General features: G+C 38.1%; 1 protein-coding gene across 1 annotated transcript; it reads left to right on the top strand.

The window, feature by feature from the left end:
- The first annotated feature begins 389 nt into the window (after nucleotides 1-389).
- On the top strand, nucleotides 390-22,352 carry LOC142336042 (tectonic-like complex member MKS1). Its single transcript, XM_075384536.1, has 15 exons — nucleotides 390-499; nucleotides 716-837; nucleotides 988-1,046; nucleotides 1,125-1,286; nucleotides 1,789-1,955; nucleotides 2,189-2,345; nucleotides 5,234-5,321; nucleotides 5,955-6,025; nucleotides 6,448-6,622; nucleotides 9,030-9,109; nucleotides 9,297-9,366; nucleotides 10,773-10,883; nucleotides 11,111-11,244; nucleotides 21,559-21,644; nucleotides 22,026-22,352. The coding sequence occupies exons 1-15, from the start codon at nucleotides 423-425 to the stop codon at nucleotides 22,189-22,191; spliced, it is 1,725 nt and encodes a 574-aa protein (XP_075240651.1). The 5' UTR covers nucleotides 390-422; the 3' UTR covers nucleotides 22,192-22,352.

Below are 22,352 nucleotides of genomic sequence, written 5' to 3'. Positions count from 1 at the left end.
CCTCCAGTGACGAGTTTGCCTAGATTCTGAGTTTAACTATGAAGAGCATTTTGAGACTAGTCGTAACGGATGTTCATTTTAAGTGTGAAAAAAGTTGCTATGCTCAATCGGAGAGGCTTTGCCATTGGTGTTTCACTGGCGGTAATTTTGGAAAGTTTTTCGATGAAATTTTTGTGAAATCTCTACAAAAGTCAAATTAGGGAAAAGATTACAAAACTCCTGACATGAAGCGAATTGATTTTAGCCGGCGCGGAGTTTGGTTTCCGAGGAAAAGAGTTTGGTTTCCGAGTCAGCTTTCCAAGGGCTGACAGCTGCGAGAAATCTCAGGTGCTACGCTCGCTTGTAGTTGTGACTAGCATCACCATCACTGTAAAAATTTGGCGTGTTGCTGATTCAATGAATGGTTTTTTTTTCAGACTGCAATGCTTACAAATAAAAGTGGAGAGAAGCAAAATGCCCATTATCGGTCCAAAGATCCAATTGGCAATTTGAAGTTCAAGTAAGCTTGACTCGCTCTATTTCTAGATACGGCTTAGAAAGTTAGATACTTCTCTTACGTAAAGTGGAGAACAACTCTCAATTTGACAATGAAAATTGAGTGACAGAAACTGGTGTGCTTGAATTCATTGTTTTAAGATAATTTCAAGCTCTGATGCTTGAATGGCACTCGATGCCATGTCAATAGATGCAGTGATAAATTATTTTCTTTATACAGGATTACGTTGAAAAAGCTAACAGCAGCATCAGTTTTTCCGGCGTCAGATGGAGCTGAATCAGAAAGTGATGTCACCTCGGCTAAGCTATCAGCAAAAGAGAAGTTTCTTGAGCTTCAAAAAGGTTAAAAATAAAATCTGGAAAACATCTTGACTTAAAAATCCCCTGGACTTGACCCTAAATAATTTATTGTTATTATATCCGTATCAAGACTTAATTAACTTTTGATCGAATATAAATATTTCAGCTTTAGACTATTCAACTGTTTTTCAGGAGCAAAATCGGAAACTGAAGAGCTTACTGTGAATTTCTGCGAAAAGAAGTTTAATCATGTAAGGAGTTGGAGAATTTTTTGGCATTGTTTTTGGAATTACTCACTACTTGGCCTTACTATCGCTTTGCATTTTTAGCGTGAAATTTTGCAGTATTCAGCTAGAGGAGAGGATGAAGGAGCAAGCGAACACTTTGAGAAAATGAAAAATTTGTCTGCAGAGTTTGAAGGCGATCCTGAAAAACGACCTAATAAAAAGCTGTTCACATATGTTCCTGGGGACAAATTTGTTGAAACCTTTGTAAGTGAAAGATTTTTTTTCGGAAAATCAGAATGAAATAACTCTTCAAGTTTCTAATATTTGTTTAATTGCAACACGTCAATGCTGCAGTTGCCGTCAGACGTGGTATCTTTACTATGCTCTTAAAATTACTTCAATAGTTGTAATTATTACGTGAAACGAAAACAAATCATTTGTCAAAGGCAATGAGTTCGGATTGTTCCTTCTGTCAATACATATTAAGTTATGGGAAAGTTAGATGGGAAATGAACCCCACGAAACAAAAACACGGAAGTCAACCCCCATTTTAAAATTGAATTTCGGTCGTGATAATTTGTTCGGTTGTGATAGTTTCAGCAAGTCCCTCGGGCCGCTGAGGTATGGCCATGGCCCGCGAGTCATGGCAAAACATGCTAAATGAGCAGCTCGTTAAAAGGGGGTTTATTTCCTATTTGAAATGAAGTGGTTTTTTTCGTCGACTTTTCTCGGCAACCGGTCTGATCTGTTCTTTTTGTGATTGAAGGAAATTAGCGCAATGACGACTGATGAGAATGAGGAACCTTCCTACTTGTCGAAGAAAATGGCCGATTTGAGATTGGCAGAATTGAAACAGAACGAAGAACAGGAGACTACAGACCAAGCTATCAATAGAGCTACGTCGCCCGGAAAACCCTCATCAACGGCATTTACGTTAGTTCATTTAACACCTGTGATTTTGTCCGTAATTATGAATATATTGTACTTACTAAACTCTCTATCTAGGCAATTGAGCTATTCCCTCTACTAATTATCAACACCGAATCCGTTAGATTTGGGGACGATTTTTAGATACAGACAGAGTTTAAAATCGTAATGTGGGCACTGTTTGTCCGGATTTTTGCTTTCCCTTACGTTTTAACTCTTAACCACTTAACTCTTTTCAGTGGGGGTCGCAAAGTGGTGGAGGACCCAAGTGAGACGCAGAAAGAGCAAACTCATTACCTGAAGCAGTCTGGCACCACATTCCACATCATGGCAGACCTCACTCGACCAGGCATGGAACACGTTCCAGAGAATGAGTTCGTCCTATGCACTGTTAACGTGAGTCAACATGTGGACACTTTTGTCTGCTTTATCTCGAATTCTATCCGGATGTTGAAAGTTGTTGTGATTAATAGCCGCACAGCGATAGCTGGGGCTATTATTGGCCTTCTCTTGGTTTTTTACAATTCAAAGAATTTGAATTGTATTGGGGCGCTGTCTTTTTTTTACAATCCAAGAATTGGATTGTATTGGTGCTCTGTCTTTTTTACAATTCAAAAAATTTGAACTGTATTGGTGCGCTGTGCTTTTTTTTAAAGATGTGTTCACACATTTTTCAATGACTTTGATCTTTCAAAACGGGATAAACAGGTAAAGCCCAGCGGGCATTAATTTTCATTAGAGGCCCAAAGTGGGCTTTAGTAGTCCTTCAAGTGCTTATAGTGGTGCAGCTGCTAGGATGGCCTTAATTTAAGGTTGAAAGGTCATTTTTAGGAGTTTTTGGGCTCAAAATGGTGCAATTTTTTATGTTGTTTGGGTTTTTTTGTTTGATTAGTCTTAGGTTGAAATTTTTAAAAATTGATGAAAGCTTTTTGCGAGACAAAATTGCTTGTTATGACCACTTTATGAGCTATATGTTTTGGTACTACAAACACAAACACGCAAAATAACCCTAATTTTTGCAATTTTCGCCTGCTGATTTGAACTTAGCCTTTTTGTCTGTTTCTTGCAGGGCAAGTTCTTAAATTGGGAAAGAAGCTGTAACATTTTTAAGTGGGATCCTGAGCCCCGACAGTTAAACGAAACGAAGAGAGCCATTATTTCAACATAAACATATTATTGGAGATGTTATAAGATGTAATTGATGAAGTCTTGCTCAGTTTCCTTAGTTTTTTCATTTATATTCTTAGCCAGTTTACTAGATTTCCGCAGAACCTTGTATCTGCTAGGAGCCTCTTTTGGTGAGATGTGGTTGTTGTCTCTTTTTGCCGCTGGTCTCTCGGTCCTCGCTTGCTTCCAAAACTCCGATTCAGGAGTGCTGAAAGCTTCACTTTTGTCAATTGTGAGGGGATCGAAGATATTATGAGGGGATTCTTCGCGCGGGTTCGATTCCCGGCTTGGTGATCTCTGCTCGCGCGGTTTTGATTCTCGGCTTGGTAATCTTTGTTCGCTTGTTGTACTTTGTTGGTTCAATTCTCGCCTTGGCAAGTTTCGTTCATTTGGTTTTACGCGTTGGTTCGGCTCTTGGTTAACCGCTTTTGGTTTTGTTCAGTCTGCACCAAGCTATATGACCTATGTGCGGTTTGTTCTCCGCTTTACAAAAAGTACAGCTATGCAGCGCTGGCTTGTGAGCGTTGGACGGTATCTAACCATTCAAACTGCCTTTCTCCGCTAGCGGACTTGAATGGCCATTCGCGTAATTCGTTCTCGCTTGTTTTGCTCTGTTTATTTAACAGCATTGATGCTTTGCCAGTATAGAAATCGCCTTCTGGCAGTTTCTCTTTTTCTCGCGTAATAGGTTTGATAGGCTCGACGTCTGGAGGTAATTCGAGCTTCTCGATTAAAGTATCGTCGTCAAGCAGATACGGCACGTTACTCATTCCCATGATAACACGTTAAGGGAAACCGTTATAGTCCGTACGTCATAATTCGTCTGCCGTCGGAAACATAGAACGGTTGATTATTTTCAGTCCGTTTTTTTTCAGTCTGTCCATGTTTTCGGCGGCTTCAATCGGCCCTATGACCAGGACTGTGAGGTCGCTTTTCGTTGATGGCAGTGAAGGTTTTTGAGAGAGTAATCTTTTGGCGGTTTACTGGATCGATGGCCAATAGAATGCTACTCGGAGCTTCATTAGATGCTTTTTGAAAAATTTTTTGCGTTGTTAAAGTGCTCTCGCTTGAAGGGTGGAATAATCTTCATTTTCAAGATGCTTTTAACTTTAGTCTGCCTTTTAACCGTCCCAGAGGCTAAAACCTCCGAGAACGTGCTCGGTTGCTGCTCCATTCAGGCGCTTGAAAATGGAAACGGCAGAGCGTAAGAACTCAGAATTGACGCTTTTTTAAAGAAAACTAATGAAGATTTCATGAAAGGCTGATTATTAATTAAACAAAAATTATCGAATGACTATCAAATTTCACCAGCAAAAGCCAAGAATTTAGCAAAAAACAAGAGCTTAGACTTTCATTCAGTGCTGGGGCTACTGAATTTACCGTTCATACACCCAACAAAGCTACTGATCTATGCTCGATTTATTTTACTAGAATCACAAAAGTTAGGCTAGCTAATCCTAGCCGTAGGCTAGCTAATACTAAAGCCAACTCTTCGCCTGTTTGAAGAGAAATCCGTCTTGCGTCGTCCGCTGTTTCGACATTTATGCAAAACTTTTTAAAAACTCTCGTTGCTTAATTTACGCAGAAATAGCTTGTTGGAGCGCGATGAATTTTACAGAAATCTGAATCTGTGCTTGGGATTAGATCTTTTTTTCCGTTACTGTGGCCAGATGAGAAGTGGTGAGAAAAGAGTATAGGAAAAAGATAGTCTAATCAACTGCAGTGTAGCCTAAGTTATGCAACTGTTGCAATCGCAACTAGAGATGATTATGAAATACCACACGGATGTATATACTCTCGACGTTATGCAACAACTCAGCTTCGCCTCGGTGGTTTGATAGCTTCTCGATGGCGGTAAAAGCCGCGTGGCGATATTTGTCAACATATTCTACCAGTGTTTTTTTCTCAACAGCAACAGTAGTGAGAGGGTTTAGTTGTAACTTTTTATCTGTATATTTGAACCAAAATTCTTAATTTCTGTCTCTTGTGTTCTATTATATAGTCTGTTATAATTGCGGTGCGGAAATTGCAGAAAAATGTTAGATTTAGGGTCTACAGTTGCCTTTTTAGATATCTTCACAATTTCTTCAATTTATTATTACTTTGATGTTTTTCAGCTGTCCAGCACTGGGGTTATTTCGGTGTCTCCCGATTTCAACCGACACAGACCTTCCTACACTTTGGTATCCGATTTAGAGCGAAGAGGTTTGTCCGTAATCTTCCCTACAAACTTCCCTAATAAAAACTATATCCGAGTTTGTTTATTCTTTATTCTTCTATTTGTGTTAATATCAATCAAATCCGATTTTTATCATCTGCATGTTGATATGCTATTATCTGTCGAATGCTTATTTTGACAGAAAAAAAAACTGGGCTCGAAAATACTAAAAGGAGCTCAGTGAAATCGATTGGTGGTTTTACATTCAAGCTGATCATTTGCAAATTTATCTAATGTGAATTCTCTCATTGTGTTCAAAGATTTCTCGCAACCTAGACGTGGTAAGTTTCGTAGATTTTGGCAATTGTCTTAGATTGTGATTGTAGCTGACGAAAAAGAAAAACGAAAATCAATGCAATAGGTGGATTACCTACATGGACATTAAGGCCATTGCATTAACTGCATATAGCTCGAAAGCACATAGCTTGAATGAGCTGTTGAGCAGTTAGATCGCACCATAGAGCAAGAACGGTTCTCGAGTTTCCAATAGATTAGCTTAGGAACACGTGTTCTTGGTATAGAAAACAGATACTTGTTGGTAAAATTTCGATTATTTCTGCAGAATTAACAACAATTCAGTTGGCGACTGCTTATGAATATTTTTTTTATGTGTGCTTCAGAAGTGTTCGAGTACACGATAGAGCATGCCTCGAAGCAGATCACTTCTAAGGAGAAATTGAGAGAACAAAAGGTTAGTTAGTACTTGCCAAAATTGCAAATCATTCTCGCCAATGATTAAATGAGAGGTTTTTGAAGTCAAGCCTGATACAGCTTTCTCTGTTGAATTCGCTTGTAGAATACACTTTGGAAGTCGAAAAAGAAACAAATTTTGAAAGGTTGGTGGCCTAAATATTTCAGTTCGTTCGTCTAGTTATACTAAACGATTGTGTATATATTAGATCGTTTGGGCTTCAAATACTAGTAATTGTCCAATACGGGTCGTGTTTCATACTTAATTGGGAAAACTTCAGCTCAAAAACTTTTGGAAAGATCTAGAAATGCAAAAACTTGAATGGAGTGAAATAATGAGACGAATTTTAAAACATGAACCTGTAGGAGACATGTCGTTTATTTATGGATAACTGATGTCATTCGAACTAATTGTGGTTGTAGGTGATAAATGATATCTACCAAAGACACCAGGAGTACAAGACCAAGTCAATTGGCAACCAGTTTGAGCTGCCCCAGCCAGGAGTGCTGAGGGTCAACTGTTTCGGAGAGATCGTGTCTGCACAGAACTTCGAGTACGACGGACTTTACATTCAGTACTACCTTGATATTCCCACCTGTTAGTTGCAGTTTTAAATAAATTCTAACAAAAGGAGTACAAATTCTAAATGAATTGTAAGCAAATTTTGTCGCAGTCCTTTTTTACTTTTTTATTGCTCTCAAACGAAGTTTGTAGCAATTATTAATAGCCGCCATCAGCCTCTCAAACGACCATTATTTAGGCACTCTCCTTTTCACAATTCAAAGAATTTGAATTGTATTGGTGTGCTGTTTTTTTAAAGATCTGTTCAAAGCTTTTTTGGCTTTTTCGCGTCAGTGAGAAGTCAAATTAGAGTGGTGATTTTGGTCACACTGAAATAGTAAATAGAGCGAAAATCGAGTAGTTTTGAGGCATGACTTTCTCAAAATACCTTTAAAGTGGAGTGAGAAATTGGTGTTTGAACAATTTGGCGGTTTTTGAGATGTTTTTTTTTTCAGGTGCGTCAATTTGACTTCTGTTTTTATAGTTTCCTCTTCTTCAGTGCTTTTAAGACGATACATATGTGTTCTATTTGTGCCTATCTGCTTTTGCTTGAATTCATTAAGGGTCAGCTAGAACTTTTTATGACTTGGCCACTATTTGTTGCCAGAAAATATTAGTGAATTTTAGATTTTGTCCCCTTTTTTTAAATTATCTGTTGTCTTATCACTTAGTATCATCAATGACAGGTGTGATTGGTTGCTAATGAGGCATAAAAGAACCTAAATTATGGCTAAAAGCTAGTGGTTTTCATGACTCTGACACTACTTTTTCTCAAAAATATTGAGTGAATTTTTGAGTTCTGCAAGTATTTATTATAACAATTTTCTCAAAAATGTTGAGTGAATTTTTGACTTCTGCAAGTATTTATTTTATTTTTTGATGTCTTATTATTATAATCTCATTGGGGACAGGTCTCTGATTGTATTAATACCGGTTAAGTTTATTGATTTAATCGTTTTTGTTCAAAGCTAAGGCTTTCTATGACTTTGACACTAAATCGTTTCAATAATTATTATTGAGTTTTTTGAATTTTGCGCGTTTTTCTTTTCAATTTTGTCGTCTTAGCTTTGTTTCATTATCGACAGGTCTCATTGGTTGCTAAAAAGGCTTCAATTAAAGCGAGTTTTTTCGTTTTATAGCTATTGTTTTTTTGTGACTTTTACTCTTGTTCTTTTTTTTAAAAAAATCTTGGTGATTTTTTTAGTTTTGCTAATGTTTGTTGTACTTGTTGCTGTCTGGGATAAACAAGTAGCGCCCGAAGAGCTTTAAGTGGATGAGCAGCTCTCTTAGAGCCTTACGCCTTGCTAGTCTCTAAGTATGCAGTGGACTGAAACTGTTTTTAAAGAGAATTTCATCGTGAGAAGTGTGGTTTCTAATCTTGAAAGTTGAAGCCTCCTCCACGGTTACCCCGCTCAGTTGAATTCCTATTTCACTAGTTAATAGCCGCCCTCATCTTCTCAGCCGGCTATTATGGCGCTCCTATTTTTTTACTTCGTCGAATAAAAAATGTTTCGCTTTACCTCATTTTGCCGCTTTTTCAACATTTTGCGTGATATCTTTTATACTTCTCTAGGCTAGTTTCTCTCTTCTCTCATTCCGCTGAAAGTGATTTTGAACATCAATTGCTCAGCAAAGCAATTCAAAATGAACTGAGTCAGTATAAAAAATTGAAGTCAGAAATAGAAACGGGATAAACCCATAAAGCCCAATTTTAAATGCCCGCTATTTGAACATCGTTCCTATAAGTCTTAGTTACCATCTCTAATGCTTATTGGCATTGATAGTAGCCCCTGTAGAAACAGAAGAAACTGTCTCTCTAAGAAACAGAAGTACGTTTTGTTCAACTACGAAATGCCATCAAAATAAATCGGACTTAAAAAATGTTTTTGTACAAAAATCTTTTTTTTTCAATATCTTCTATTCTTTCAATCCCAATCATGCTTATTGGAATCAACGGCGGCTATTTTTCGGCAATCTGCTGGGTATGTTTATTTTTGTACTGCAGTTTACGGACGATGTTTATTTTTTTGAAATCTTTCTTCGTTTGTACGCTTATTTTATACTAACTCGAGTTTAATTGAGGACGAAAGCTAAACTCGCTTATTTATAAGTGAACCTGAAGCATCTAAGCAATTTTTGTTTCAGTTAAGAATTTTTTTTCCATTCTGAACCTAAATTTATTGGCGAACTCGTGGTCGGCAATCCTTCAATCTACCCACTATGCTCTACTAGTTGAAAGCTTGGTTTTTGTAGTGGGGTCTATAATGGGAATGATAGGTTTTATCAAAAAGGTCTGTTCAACCGTATCGTTATATTAATAATTAAAAAGACATAATAATTAAGATATTTTTAAAATCCTTGTCGCTTTGTATATCGTTGAAAAGTGGAAATTATTTGTTCAGTTTTTTTCACTTGTGCATGACTTTTATAACACTTGTTGTAGGCTGGTGGGCTGATCCCAACTCTTGTCAGATCACAGGTGTCACCCAACGATGCAACATTCGTGTGGCTCCCAATGGAAAGGTGAGAGTTCGTACCGTGTAATATTTACAATTTGGTGTTTGGTTGGTCATTGGAGCTTTTGATCGGCGTCAAATTGCGTCCATTGCGGTGTTCAAAGCAATCCGTTCAAGTTGTTTTCCTGGGTGCCTTAATTTAGCAATGATATAGATGATTTTTTAGCTTGTCTTTCCGCAACTCTGTGTTTTAGGACGAGGTGTGCAACTTTGGATTTCCCTTCGAATTTGAGCTCTTCTTCCGCAAAGAGGCCGAAGATGATGGTAAGCGTCTATTAGGAATCAGCGACTTATTATAGATGTAAGCACTGGGTAGATATATTGTGGCACCAATGGTTTTTATAATAAAAAATGGATTTTATTGGTGCTCTGTTTTTTCGCGATTCGAGGAGTGCTGGTGATCTGTTTTTATTGCAATAAGAAGGGGAGCTACAGTGACTTTTTTTTACCGTTCGAGTAGTTGTAATACAGGGTGTTAAAGTCAATGCCCTGCTTTAAGGTTTAATTTATTGCTACTGAACAAAGTTTGAAGCAGTCGGCAGCGTGTAAACCTTGAAACTACATTGAAAGAAATTTGTTTGACGTAGTTCTGCATACTTAAAATGTATACTGAACACCATTATCTGAACAAGATGCAGCCGTGAAAATGAAAGATACAGATGATAGTTGCATGAAAAAATTTAAACCACACCGTGTAGCCATCTGCAAAATTTCACCTGTCAAAGACTATTGTTAATTGCTCTTGACCGAAGTTCATAGCAATTATTTTAAACGTGTGTGTCTTTTTGCGACTCGAAGAGGAGTATTGAAATTATACAGGTTTTTTTTAGCAGAAAGCAAGTTTGTTCATGACTTGTATTTTGACTTCTTTCTGTTCGAGCATTTACCTCCGTTTTTGGTTGTTGACTTCTGTTTTCGAACATTGGACTTTAACAGTAGCTTCGTTTGTAATGTATAGTAATTAGGAACTGCTGGTAATGTTCAAGGTGAAGAGGTCATTTTGAGATTTTTCGTTCCTATATAAGTCACCCCTAATTATCTAAACTACACCGCACAAACCCACCCCCCACCACCTATCTACCCCCCCCCCCCCCCCCCGTTTCGCGTGATCTGAAATTCTCTCTCAATCACAATTTCAAGCAGCTGAACTCAATTGGTGGCAATTTAATACTAAAAGTCAAATGAAAAGTGCGGCGAAACTGGTGTCATTTTATACTTTAAATCTTAATAGTGGTATATGTTAACCTCTAATGTTGTTATTTGAAGCCCACTATTGAACTTTGTCCCATTTAGGCTCCCCCTCCCCCCCCCCCCCCCCCCCGACTGAAGCAGGCTGCAAGCGATTAGAGCTCCCACTAGTCGTTCGAGAGCAATTCTTGAGACGTTTAGTCGGTTATGTTTATGGTAGAAAAAGTATTAAGAGGCAATTACAAAGATTAACGAGCAACCGAAAATGATATGCCTGGAACTAGATAGTCGGTATCCGTGGTCAAAATTTGAATGCATTGAAAATTCTCTCTTGGATAATGGTATCTCCTATGACATTTTTCATCCAAATATTCGCCAAAAACATTGTGGATAACCAGCCCAACCTTGCAAAGATCCCAAATGTCTAATTATTGCTTGAGTTGAATACTTGTCATGTCTATAAAAATAACCGCTATTTACAGATGACAGTAGTTCCGAGTGGCCAACGTTATTTATTGAGGTCCTCTCAATTGACCAGTGGTTGAGATTCAGAACAGAAGGCTATGGCTGGATCAAACTGCCAGCTGCACCAGGTACACATTGAAACATTCACGGACTCAACGATGTCACCAAAAAAGTATTGTTTTGGAAAACTATGAGAAAGAAAGTGAGCTTGACCCGTCATAATTTGTCAAAAAAAGAATTGCTTGAATTTCGAGAACATGATTCAATTAAGCTATACTCCTATCATCGTCGATATTTTATCTTTAAGGTAGGACTCATCTAAAGCAGCCTCAAGTTTATCATAGCATTTGTGCAGGTATTTACGAGACAGAGGTGTCCTGTTGGCGGCCTCTGGGTAACGGATCAATCAGTACTCAGTTGAGACGGTTTTTTGTCGGCGGATCTCCAGAATTAGAGGACATAGCGTATGCAGCTAAACCTACAACCCACGTACGTTTCTAATGTATTTGTGTATTGTGTAGCATAGGAACGCAAGACCTGATTTAACTAAAGGCAAGAGGAATGCTCTCAAAGGACCGGCGAGAAGATGGCTTCTGTAGTAGCTAGCTGGGGCTTAGGGATGCATTGGGTAGGGGTGAGCGCCTTACTAGTCACTGAAATATGCGATTCATTAAAACTGTTTTGAGGAGACAATTTTATGGCGTGAAGGATGGTTTTTAATCCCCCCCCCCCCCGCCATTACTCCGCCGTCCGCCCTCCTTCACCAGGCGATTTGAACCCCTCCCGTCCAGCCCATCGCTTAATGATTTTTGAAGTCAAATTGGAGTAGTGATTTTGGTCACAGGAAATGGAGCGAAAAGCGAGTGGTTTTGCGGCGTGAATTTTAGAGTTCAGAGTTTATTCTAAATCCGTTCAGAGTTTATTCTAGGCCTAGTTTTTTTGTTTGAATCAAATTTACATTTCTCGCTAGTGGTTTCTTGTTTTCGCTAGCGGCATTTTGACATTGATTTTCTGCTTTTGTTTTTTTCTGTTTTTTTGTTTTTTAATCTGATTTTTTTTAGAAATGGTTTTCCTAATTCACTCATAGTCCGTTCTAGGTCTAGTTTTTTTGTTCAGTCAATGAAAATTCTTTGAATTGTACGTCAGGACTTTTCCTGCTATGTTTTTTTTGTTTCGTCGTCTGACGCTCTTTTTCGTTTTACATTTGTTCACACAGCAAAGCTGAAGATGTCAAATTTTCTGAATGACTCCTTCCTCTCACTACCGGCTTTTGCGCGCGTGACGTCATTTCTATAAGGATTTTATTTCGTATTATTAGTAACTGATGTCGTCAGTCTACCAGGCTGTTATTTAGGTACTCTCCTTATTTGGATTTTCGTTGTTACCCTTTTTCGTTTAACAATGGTCACCCTTTCACGTTTGAGATTAGACTTAGTCTCTCACTTTTTCAGCAGTATGAAATTCAGAATTATTTCAACATTTTACACAACGTTCAAGGTCAAAAGGCGAAATTAATAGAAACGGAATAAACCAATAAAGCCCCAAGACTTAATGTTTGAAAACATTGTGTATTAGTTATCTTTCTATAAGATCTTTAGAGTATACTGCAAATTGGTTTTTGTACTATGCGTGTAGTCCTTCGATGTTTTGCACGAATTCTGCATATTTAGCGAATCTACTAAAGCTGAGGACCAAATTAGAACGCGTTTTGACATATCGAAATTATAGACTGTTATCAATATTTCAACGCTGTTTCATTAATATTTCATTTCCAACGTTGGCAGTGGCGTCAACGGAGGATTTCCTGGCCATTTTGTGACTTTTTGTCAAAACAATTGTATTCTTTTGTGGTTAAGTGTTTGAAATTCAATGAAATTTCTTTCTTAATGGCAGTTTGGGCAAAGCTTTTCTGTGTTTCAACTTTTTGAGTTTAGTTTTCATTGTTTTAATTTGACAGGAAGATAGCGAACTAGATTCACTGAACATCCAAAGTTAAACAATGGAATATTTGTTTCTCTACTTATTTTTTAAAAAAAGTCGCCTCATCCTCTCGGAAGCTATTATTTAGGCGCTCGCTTCTTAAATTTGCTGTGTCTTTTCTCTTTTTCGTTTTGCAGAAATCTTTCAATGTTTCAACTGAATGGAATTTTTCTTTGAATTTCGCAATGTAGTGAATATGGTCAATCTAGTCAAAAGATCAAAATCGATAATCATCAATATAAACCATTAAAGCCTGGGCATAAAGACCTAACGTTAGAGACGGAGTGCGTTAAGTTATCATAGATGTTTAGAATATGCTGTTAGCTGGTTTTAGTATTACGCTTTTTCATGAATTAAGAGTCCATTCAAATAAACTTAAATAATTTAGTGAATGCAGCCAACGGCAAAATCAAACGAAAGGGGATACATACTTCATTAAAACATTTCGTAGCTGGCCTGAGTATTAAGCTTAATAGGCCTCAATTAAGAAGCTGACGAAAATTATAGATGGTTGATCGAACCTAAGCTGCTCACCAATTTGAAAAACTTATGACACTTCTAAAAAGTCTGGCACTCTGGATCTTTGTCTTTTCATCTTCTACCATTCTCACATTCTTCGCTACGGTTATCAAAAGGTCAACAACTGCTACTTACCGACAATCTGTCGACTGTTATTTCACTGTCAATTGTCAAAATTATGATGATTCCCTCAATGTGTCCATTGCTTTCTAGTATATATATTACCTTTGTTTGTCGCAAATGTCTTTGAGAAGTTGTTGCCTTCGTCGTAATCTGACTGTGAAATCTTAGTCTGTAAATCTTTGTAAAAATTATAGATTTTAGCCTTGTTTTGGGGGATCTTCAATTTTGTTTGCTGTTCATTTAATTTCTGCAGTTTTGAAATTATCTTCGAAGCACTATTCTTTTATTATTGTCTGGTCTTTATGATTAAAAGTACTGATATTTGTTTTCTGAGAAATTCACGGGCTCTTGATTTTAATAAACAAGTTTTGCTTTTGATTTTCAATCTGTTTCCTTTGTCCTTTTCCTAATACTTATTGGTTTTAAAATAGATTGAAGTCATTTTTCAAAGATATTGTCAAGAGAATTAACTTAAATCTTTTTTGCTGTGACGCCTAATATTTGGGACCTTAGTTTATTAATTGCTCTCAAACGAAGTTTCTAGCAATTATATTAGTCCTATCGGTCTTTTTTTAATAGCCGCACAGCGATAGCTGGGGCTATTATTGGCCTTCTCTTGGTTTTTTTATTTCGTCGTCATGATTTTTGTTACAACCATATGACGTCACAGCCACTTTTTGTTCATTCGTTCATGCAATTTCAACTGAATTGCATGTGTGACGTCATTTTTCGCTCTTAGTGGAGCGAGTTTTTTTGTTCATGGTGCGTGATTAAATTTTCGGTCACACTTGACTTACCTCACTCTCAAAAATGACTTCCTCACTTTGAAATTGACTTTTATTTACTTTAATTCAAAGAGATAAGGTCAAATGGGCGTGTGTCACTCTAAATGAAGGTTATTTGAGATCAACTAATAGAGGCAGCAAAAACTTATACAGATTTTTAATCAAAGTATAACAGATCAGCCTTCAATGAAAAGACGAATTTTTTTTGGTCTGTCTTTTTTACTGTTTTTTTAGACTGCCGATCTACGAATCCATTGCGGCTATTTTCTGGCAATCTGCCAGCTATGTTATGCGATTTTTCGCTTGACCAATTTTTCGTCTGACGCATTGACTTTTCGTCCTGAAAAACGGGATAAACAGGAAGTGCCGAGCGGGCATTAAGTGCTGTTAGAGCCTTTCAGCTCACTACTAGCCTTCAAGTATGCGATTCACAGAATCTGGCTTGGAGACTTATTTTAATGGTGCGAATCGTGGTTCTTAGAGATTGACCCCCAACTGTTGTCACCCCCATCAGCCCCCTCCCGCGCTGCGCTCACCTACCCACTTACGCGCCTTCAATTAAGCTAAAGCTAGCCTCACTAAACCGTGCCTAGGTACTGATGAAGCCAACCGCTCGCCGGTCGTTTGAGAGCAATTCGCCAGACGTTAATTGGTTGTTATTTTGATTTTTTATAGCTGCGAAGCTGTAAGCTGAGCGTAGCTATATTGCGGTGCGCTTGGTTTTTTTTTGTTTCGTCGTCTGACGCTCTTTTTTCGTTTTACATTTGTTCACACAGCAAAGCTGAAAAAGTCAAATTTTCTGAATGACTTCTTCCTCTCACTAACGGCATTTACGCGCGTGACGTCATTTCTCACTCGCTTTAGCAAAAGTTTTTGGGTTATTTGCGTGATTAGATTTTGATCATACGTGACTTACCTCACTCAATAAAATGACTTTTGCACTTTAAAACTTAAGTTTAATTTGAATTAGTTTAAGGTCAAAGGAACTCATATGTGCAGTAAAGGTCCCTAATAAGAGGCTTCTGTGGAATGAATTTTTAAAACCTTTATTGATTTATCGCTGAATGTTTTTTAGCCTAGTTTTTTGAGCGGCGTCGATTTTTTTTTCAATTTAGATCTGTATCTGTTTCTATCTCTATTATATGGCACGCAGGTCTATTCTTTCGCAGCTATTCCGGCAATCTGTTTCGAAATATGTGTCTACTCTTTTACATTGTGTTTTCTGGGTAGCAAAATTATTGAGAGTTAATTTTAGAAGTTCTTGCTATATTATTACAGATATGCTTCCATTAGTGCAAAATTTTGCTTTTTTACTGTGCTTTTCTCTAATTCATGGGCTGTAGAATTTCGACTTAGGTTTATTTCTGTTTGTCATTTTATATGCTTTTTGAATGATTTCGTAATTGTTCTCATTATTGATTCCTTCAGTGTTGAAGATTTGTTTCGTTATGACAAGGTTTAAATTTGCCATATTTTAGTTAACTTAGTTGAGGCAACGAATAATTCTTTCAACACAGAATATTGGTTTTTGTTGTTCGAGAAAGGCTGACGCTTCATGGCGCTTCCGGAATTCTTCCGTTTAAGTTACAGTTCATCGTCAAAATTTTGATGTTTTCGTGCATAGCTTTATTCACATTTGTTTTAATTTTTTGCTCAGAGGTTGCATTTCCCCCTTTGTTCAGTAGTATTAATTTTCTGACTGCTTTTCGTGGCAATAGTTAATAAGGAGGGTTTGGTATGAGAATGAGATTTAACTTTGAATTAAAGTGTTTTTTAAGAAAAAATTTTTGGTCGCTTTAAATTTGTTCCGGCCGATTATATTATTTAAATATATTTATTTAATTCACCTCTCTATTTAAAATTGTTTTTGTGATTGATCGCTCATTACACACTGTCTTCGCCAATCGTTTTCAGGTCATCTGCTTTAATTAATAGCCACCTTCAGTGACTTGATGCAATTGAATGGATTTTAAGTTCTCTCACGCATTCAGTTACGCAATGTGGTGGATAATGTCAAAATCAAAAGGTTAAAAGAGACGGGATAAATCGATGAAGTGCGGTCATTAAGTGATTGAGAATTAGGTTATCGAAGTTCATTAGAGTGTTTGCTAGCTGAGACTGGTATTAAGCTCATTAGCTTTCAGTTAGAAGCTGCAATAATTATAGTTTCAGAATAACTGAAACTGCAGGCCCAATTAGAACAGTTTTTCACACTGAAAATAAAGTAGAAAAAATTTCGGTCAATTTTTTTTTTACAAACCTTAAATTTTTTTCACAGACCTTAAATTAACTTGGTTAACATAACGGTGGTTATCAATACAACAGATCAACAATTTATGAATCTCATTGCATCGGCATTTTTTAGTTTTCCACATTTAAAATGTTTGTTTTTTTTCTCCCCACTTTGGTCAGGTAAGAATAAAAAATAGTAGAACTGCACATTAATAAGGTTCCCTTTTGCTACAATCGTTTTGGTGGCTCATCATAAAAGGACCAATTGGGACTCCTGTTATTCTGAATTGGTTAATAAATCGGGCCAAAAAGAGCGAGTCAAAATCATTGAGGCAGACCCCTTGATCATATCTGTCGACAATGGTTGCGACAGTAATTGATCAACCATCTCCCCTCCGATCGGTCGAGCACCCAAAAAGCAAAATAGTCAACTAGGGAGCCCGTGCCAACAACATTGCCGCTGATCCCCGAATAGCGGTGATTGACGATTGCATCAGTTTACAGAAAGCTACAGACAACTCCTGCGCTTGGAAAGAACGAATGTCACTTAACACAGCCAACCGCTTGAGTGTTTTCTTGAAGGTTGCCGATATTCCGCCAAGGACTTCATTTGCAAGGGGAACAAATGTGATTCCGTTTTGGCGCAGTTATCGTCGTGGAGTCAATATTTTCTTTCATCTGCCGCATCAAGCGCGTATCCTGCCTTTTTTGCCGCATTAGTGAGAGAGTTGAATTGCAGCGACGAAGTAACACTTACATCAAATGCAGCAGGTTTCCCCGCTTTCCAAGTCGGGACAAAGATGTCTCCGGGCGTGATTGGCTTTCTGAAATGGGTTCTTTTTTTCCACTACTGGTGAGAGATTCGCAGATCAGCAAGCAGACACTATTTTATCTTGAATCCGGTCATGTCTTGCAATTGCGTCTCCTCGACCATGACACGCAATGGCACAATCCCCATAGATATCAAGAACTCCTGCTTTACAAAACGGGCACTTCCTTTCGGCGCCATTTTATCAAGATCATGTTGGATCTTCTTTTGCGAAAGGTTTGAAATGTCCAGTTTTGCGATACTGGAATAAAGATCTTGAAAAACTTGGCAGTTTTTTGGGCTTTCACCGGTTATTTTTGAAACAAGATCTTCAGATGAGAGAACAGAACCAACGTATGATGCTTTATACTGCTCTTGGCATTGGTGTACACCCAACCCTGAAAGGGTTATGGGCAGTGTTGCTTGAGTCCAGAATTCTTCTGGAAGAATAGTTCCAAGGATATTCTCAAGTTCTTCGCGCTGTTGGGCATTAAATTCTATTAGGGATTTAATAACTGGACTTTTGGGGGTTTGACAACGCAAAGAATACACCATTTTGGGGCCCCCAATGCAGTGGCGTAGGATACCTAGGGCGCACTGAGGGTCATCAAGGTAGTCCAACTTTTCAAATAGTATCCTTATTTTCCCTATCCTGTCGTTAAGTTTCATGCAGAAAAACTCTGGGGATCCTAACGCAGCTCCAAGAACCTCTAGGCCCCAAATATAGTTTCGTTTTATACTTATATCCAGTCTGTTTAAATCTACCGTGGACCACAGTTCGCACATATCGACCCTGACGTGGAGGCCGCGATCAGGTCCGAGCTGGCATAGAAGATCCAAAGATCTAATGAGATCGTCCTCTGAGCCCACCAATACATCATCATCTAGATACCAGGAATGTTGTTGAAGCTCTGGCGAAGATTCTTAAATTTTCTCTATAATGGACCAGAGTGTCAGAGAAAAGCAAAGGTCCCAATGGGTCGCCTTGTTTGTTACCGCTTTCACTGCTAACAACAAATTTGTCATAGAATAAGTGGCTGTGTTGTGATTAACAGAAATTGGTAAAGGCAGTAATGCCAGGTTTTGAACTGGCTACGGCTCTTAGCATTTCACTGCGTTTTATCGAATTGAATGCATTACAAAAGTCAATTTGCAAAATACCCGAGGAACCGGACGAGGTGAGTATTTTTTTCATACGATAGCTATTTGTCTCCTCAAGACTTCTCCGACTGCAATATGGCGATTACCGCCTTTCTTTTTCAACAAGGCTGATAACGATAAACTACAAAGAGCTTTTGAAATAAATTCAGGAAGTTCCCCACGGCAGCTTATGTTTACCAGCTTAGTCAGTACTCTCAAAGCAATTTGTGACTGATCTGAAACGGTACACTGTACAGCATGCAAAAGATGTTCGGGAAACATTTTTGTTGGACCAGCAGCTGTAAATCTAGAAAACGAGTTCAGCTGTTCCGAAACATTTTCCTCACTGAATTGATAGGCTTGTGATGAAAAACTTTGGACTACAATAGGCTTTTCTTCAGTGGGATGCAATTTTTCAAACTATCGAGAGTTGCCTTGTTGACTGGTGCAAAACCATCAGAAGCCAAAACTTTTGCTGCTCTGCCATTTTCGCCCTGGAAACACAATTTTTTGCACGTTTGATATTCTCTTCAGAGCTTGTATCGTTTGAACGCTTTGATTGTTTCAAAGAGCAAGCTTCGTTCCATAGCCCTCAAAGTCTCCGCTGTTCCAGCGATTAATTCTTTCCAGACTGCTTTGGTCGTTATTCCGCCGTGTTTTTGCCCTCCTCTGTTACTGGCACGTAAAATGCATTTAGATAATCCGAAGACTTTTCTCCAGTTTAGTTCTGTATTGGGATCTTCAATGCAATCAGTAATGACATCAGAGAAAAGCTCTGACCATTTGTACCGTACGTTGATTGGGACATAGCTGATAGTCGGGACTTTAGTGTGCAGCAGAGTTTTTAAATCTGGAGGGTTACCGTCTGTTCTGATTCTTTCGGAGCTCAAACCAGCTAATGCCTCGTCTACTTAGAGTGCGCTCTCAGCATTAATTAGCAGATCTTCGACTTGGTCTGATATTTCCTTGGAGATTCTTTTCAATTTACTCAAAGGTTTTTTGAAACACCAGTAGTACCATATTGATTTAGAGTTGATCCATGAGTCGTAATCAGGGCCCCATCCAATGTATCTAACTTTGGTTTCTTCCAAAAGATCTAATACCTGATCTTATATAATTTGTCGGCTGTGTCAGGAATAAATAAAATAGAGCCAGGTGAAATGTGAAACTTATTTTCTTTTGTAAAGTTGGACATCTGCTGAGTTAGACCACTGCTTGTGCTGGGATTTACCTCAATCTGGGAACAAATGTCTGTCTGAGGTGAATTTTCAATTGTCAAAGCTTCTTTTGTTCTTAAATTGTACTTCATTTTTGAGCGTGCGAAAAACTGTTTATCAGAAAACAATATACCGCTTCTCTTTATGGACTGCCACAGTACTAAAAACTGGAATTATCTCACCGGGGAATCTGCAACTTGAGACTGAAAGAGTTGTTCCACCAGGGTGGGACTTCGCCCCTCCCCCCTCCCCCCTCCCCCCACAGCAACACTGCTGAGTCGACTGCTTGTAGAAGATCCGAATTATAGGATAACAGGCACTGATAAAAAAAATGGGGGGGGGGTGGTTCAATTTTTGGTGCTACGGATTCAAATGTAAATTTTTCTCAGTTCTTGTTTTCCTGGTTGAGTTTGAGAGATCAACCGGACGCACGTGCTTCAAATCCAACCTTGGTTGGTCAATTTATCTCTTTATTTTTCTGTTTCAATCCCAATGTGCACTCAAGCGCGTCAACGGCGGCTATTTTCCGGCAATCTGCTGGCTGTTTTTATGTTTTCATATCTGACACCACAACAGCTGAATGAAATTTAATTTAAGCTCAAAGGAACTCTTTGATGTATTGGCAGTCCAAAATGAAAAAAGGTTTTTCAACTCTTTATTGTATGTGTACGTTCATATTGTGCATTACGCAAGTATTTTTCAGTGTAACATTGGGCACTCGTATTGTCGGTAATGTTTGAAAATCTAGGGCTACTTCAAGATAACAATTTCCAAAAAAATAATTACTTTGGCTTTTTTCTCTCTTTCTAAGAAGGGCTTTTTGTCTGGGTTTCTAGGTATCTGTGAGAATTTTTTTCTTGCTTCTAGAATTACTCCTTTACAGCTTTTTTGATAAGTTTTTGACTTTGAGGACAGCGGGCATTTACACAAAATTGTTAGTCTCAGACGAGTAAGTTAGATGCAATTTTTCAATTTGCTTTGTAGGGGCTCCTTGTATGTAGTTTTAGGCTGCGGGTAATTGGTTTCCATGATAGCCGTTTTCAACATTTTCACTTTGGTTTTCATTATTCTCTGTTCGAGTACTGGCCGTTGGAGATCCTAAAACAACTTTTATTCAACAAATTCTTGGAGACATTTATTACAATGTTAGTCTGCAAAGTTAGACGGATAGGTTACGAGACTCTGCTTCAAGTTATTTTAAACTTATTGCTTTTATCGAGAACCGCGGAGTGGTTCCAGATGTTATGCCAGAGTTTCGAAGTGACTTCTGTAGAGTCATGTAACCTCGATTAAAACTTTCAATTTTGAAAAAGGCGAAGTGATGGGGATTCAACTTCTGGCTATGTATATAGCAGTGTGTAACGCTTTCAGCATTTTAAAACTCGTGTATTTTATGTATAGATACTATTTTACCGACAGTTATAAAATTTAATTGTTTTCCTTTTTTTGTTAACCGTGCTCAGAAGTTGAACTTCCCTCTTGATTTAATAGTTTTTGCCTTTCATTTTTTTCGAATAGTATTTTTTTCATGGTAGAGAGTGATTTGGAGAGATTGGTACGGGAGACAAAATTTGGGTCCAAAGTGTTTCATGAAACATTTTTGGTGGTTTTCGATATATAGTGTGAGAAGAAACTCAAAGAGCCAAAATTCTTTCGTGACAGGTAATTGTGTCCCACTCTTTTCTACTATCCCCCCGCGCCTTCCTCTACTACCACCGCCACTTTTTTGCTACCCCGCCCCCTCCCTGCGCTTTTGTGCCAGCCCTCCTCAACCCACTGGTTGGGCCTAAATCTCCATTTTTTCTTTCCCCGCGCCTCAAACGCACTGCAGCGGGGTCTGAAAAAATGTTAAGCTAGCTAAAAACCAAGCAAGCGGACCCCGCGCCTGTCGTACGAGATCAATTCTTTTAAAATTGGAAAGAAAGAATTCTGAATATCAATTACCTTGGAGGGTCAATAAAGTTAAATTTGAGGTAATTTGATTTTTTATGCTGAACAGGAAGGAGTGGTGCTGAGCAAATATGGCTTCCTCACAGAGTCCACTGGTTCTGTCAGGCTCAGATTCAACACCATCATGCAAAGCCAGTTAGTCATTCCCAACATTCAATATGAATCATTTTAATTCAATATGATTTTTAATGATCAGACCAAGCAGCATAATTTGTAACTTTATACGGATCCTAGAAAGGGCTGCTATAAACTCAACTTCGTAACTAAAGTCAATTCAATTTATGATTACACTCATAAATACCGGAAAGAGGAAATCGTTTTGGATCCGTTTCTGTTCAGACATGCAGAGCTTTGATTTCGCTAATTATTTTAATGCCCTAAATGCTTTTTCGGCGTTGTTTTCTCACGGCTTATTTTTTTCGTAATAATGCTCGCTTTACGAAAGAAGAAAAGAAGTTATTTGAGCTGCTGACATTACCAGGCATCTTATAAGAGCATCAAAAGTTCGCTGTTTAGGTTATTTTTGGAGAAGGGTTTCCAAGACAAGAAGAAAAAGAGTGCAGTGTCTATGATAGACAGGCTAGGTGGACACAGTATGCAGGCAACAGTGCAGAATGTTCTAGAAACCTTTATTAGAACCAGAAACAAACTCAGAGCCGCCAGAGAGGGCGTATTGAAGTAACTTTCACCAAAAATTGTTTGCCTCTTAGAGATAAATGTAATTCTGTTGTGCAAATACAATGAAATTGTAAATATGTGAATTTGTATATGACATAAAAATTGCAATAACACAAATGTGTAATGAAATCTTGTAAAGGAATAAAGAGGAGGTTTTCATTCAAA

The sequence above is a fragment of the Convolutriloba macropyga genome, chromosome 3 (assembly GCF_964194025.1).
Source record: "Convolutriloba macropyga chromosome 3, txConMacr16.3, whole genome shotgun sequence".
In the NCBI taxonomy this organism is placed as follows: Eukaryota; Metazoa; Xenacoelomorpha; order Acoela; family Convolutidae; genus Convolutriloba; species Convolutriloba macropyga.
Note: the sequence above shows the minus strand (reverse complement) of the source record. Positions and strands in the feature narration are given on the sequence as shown.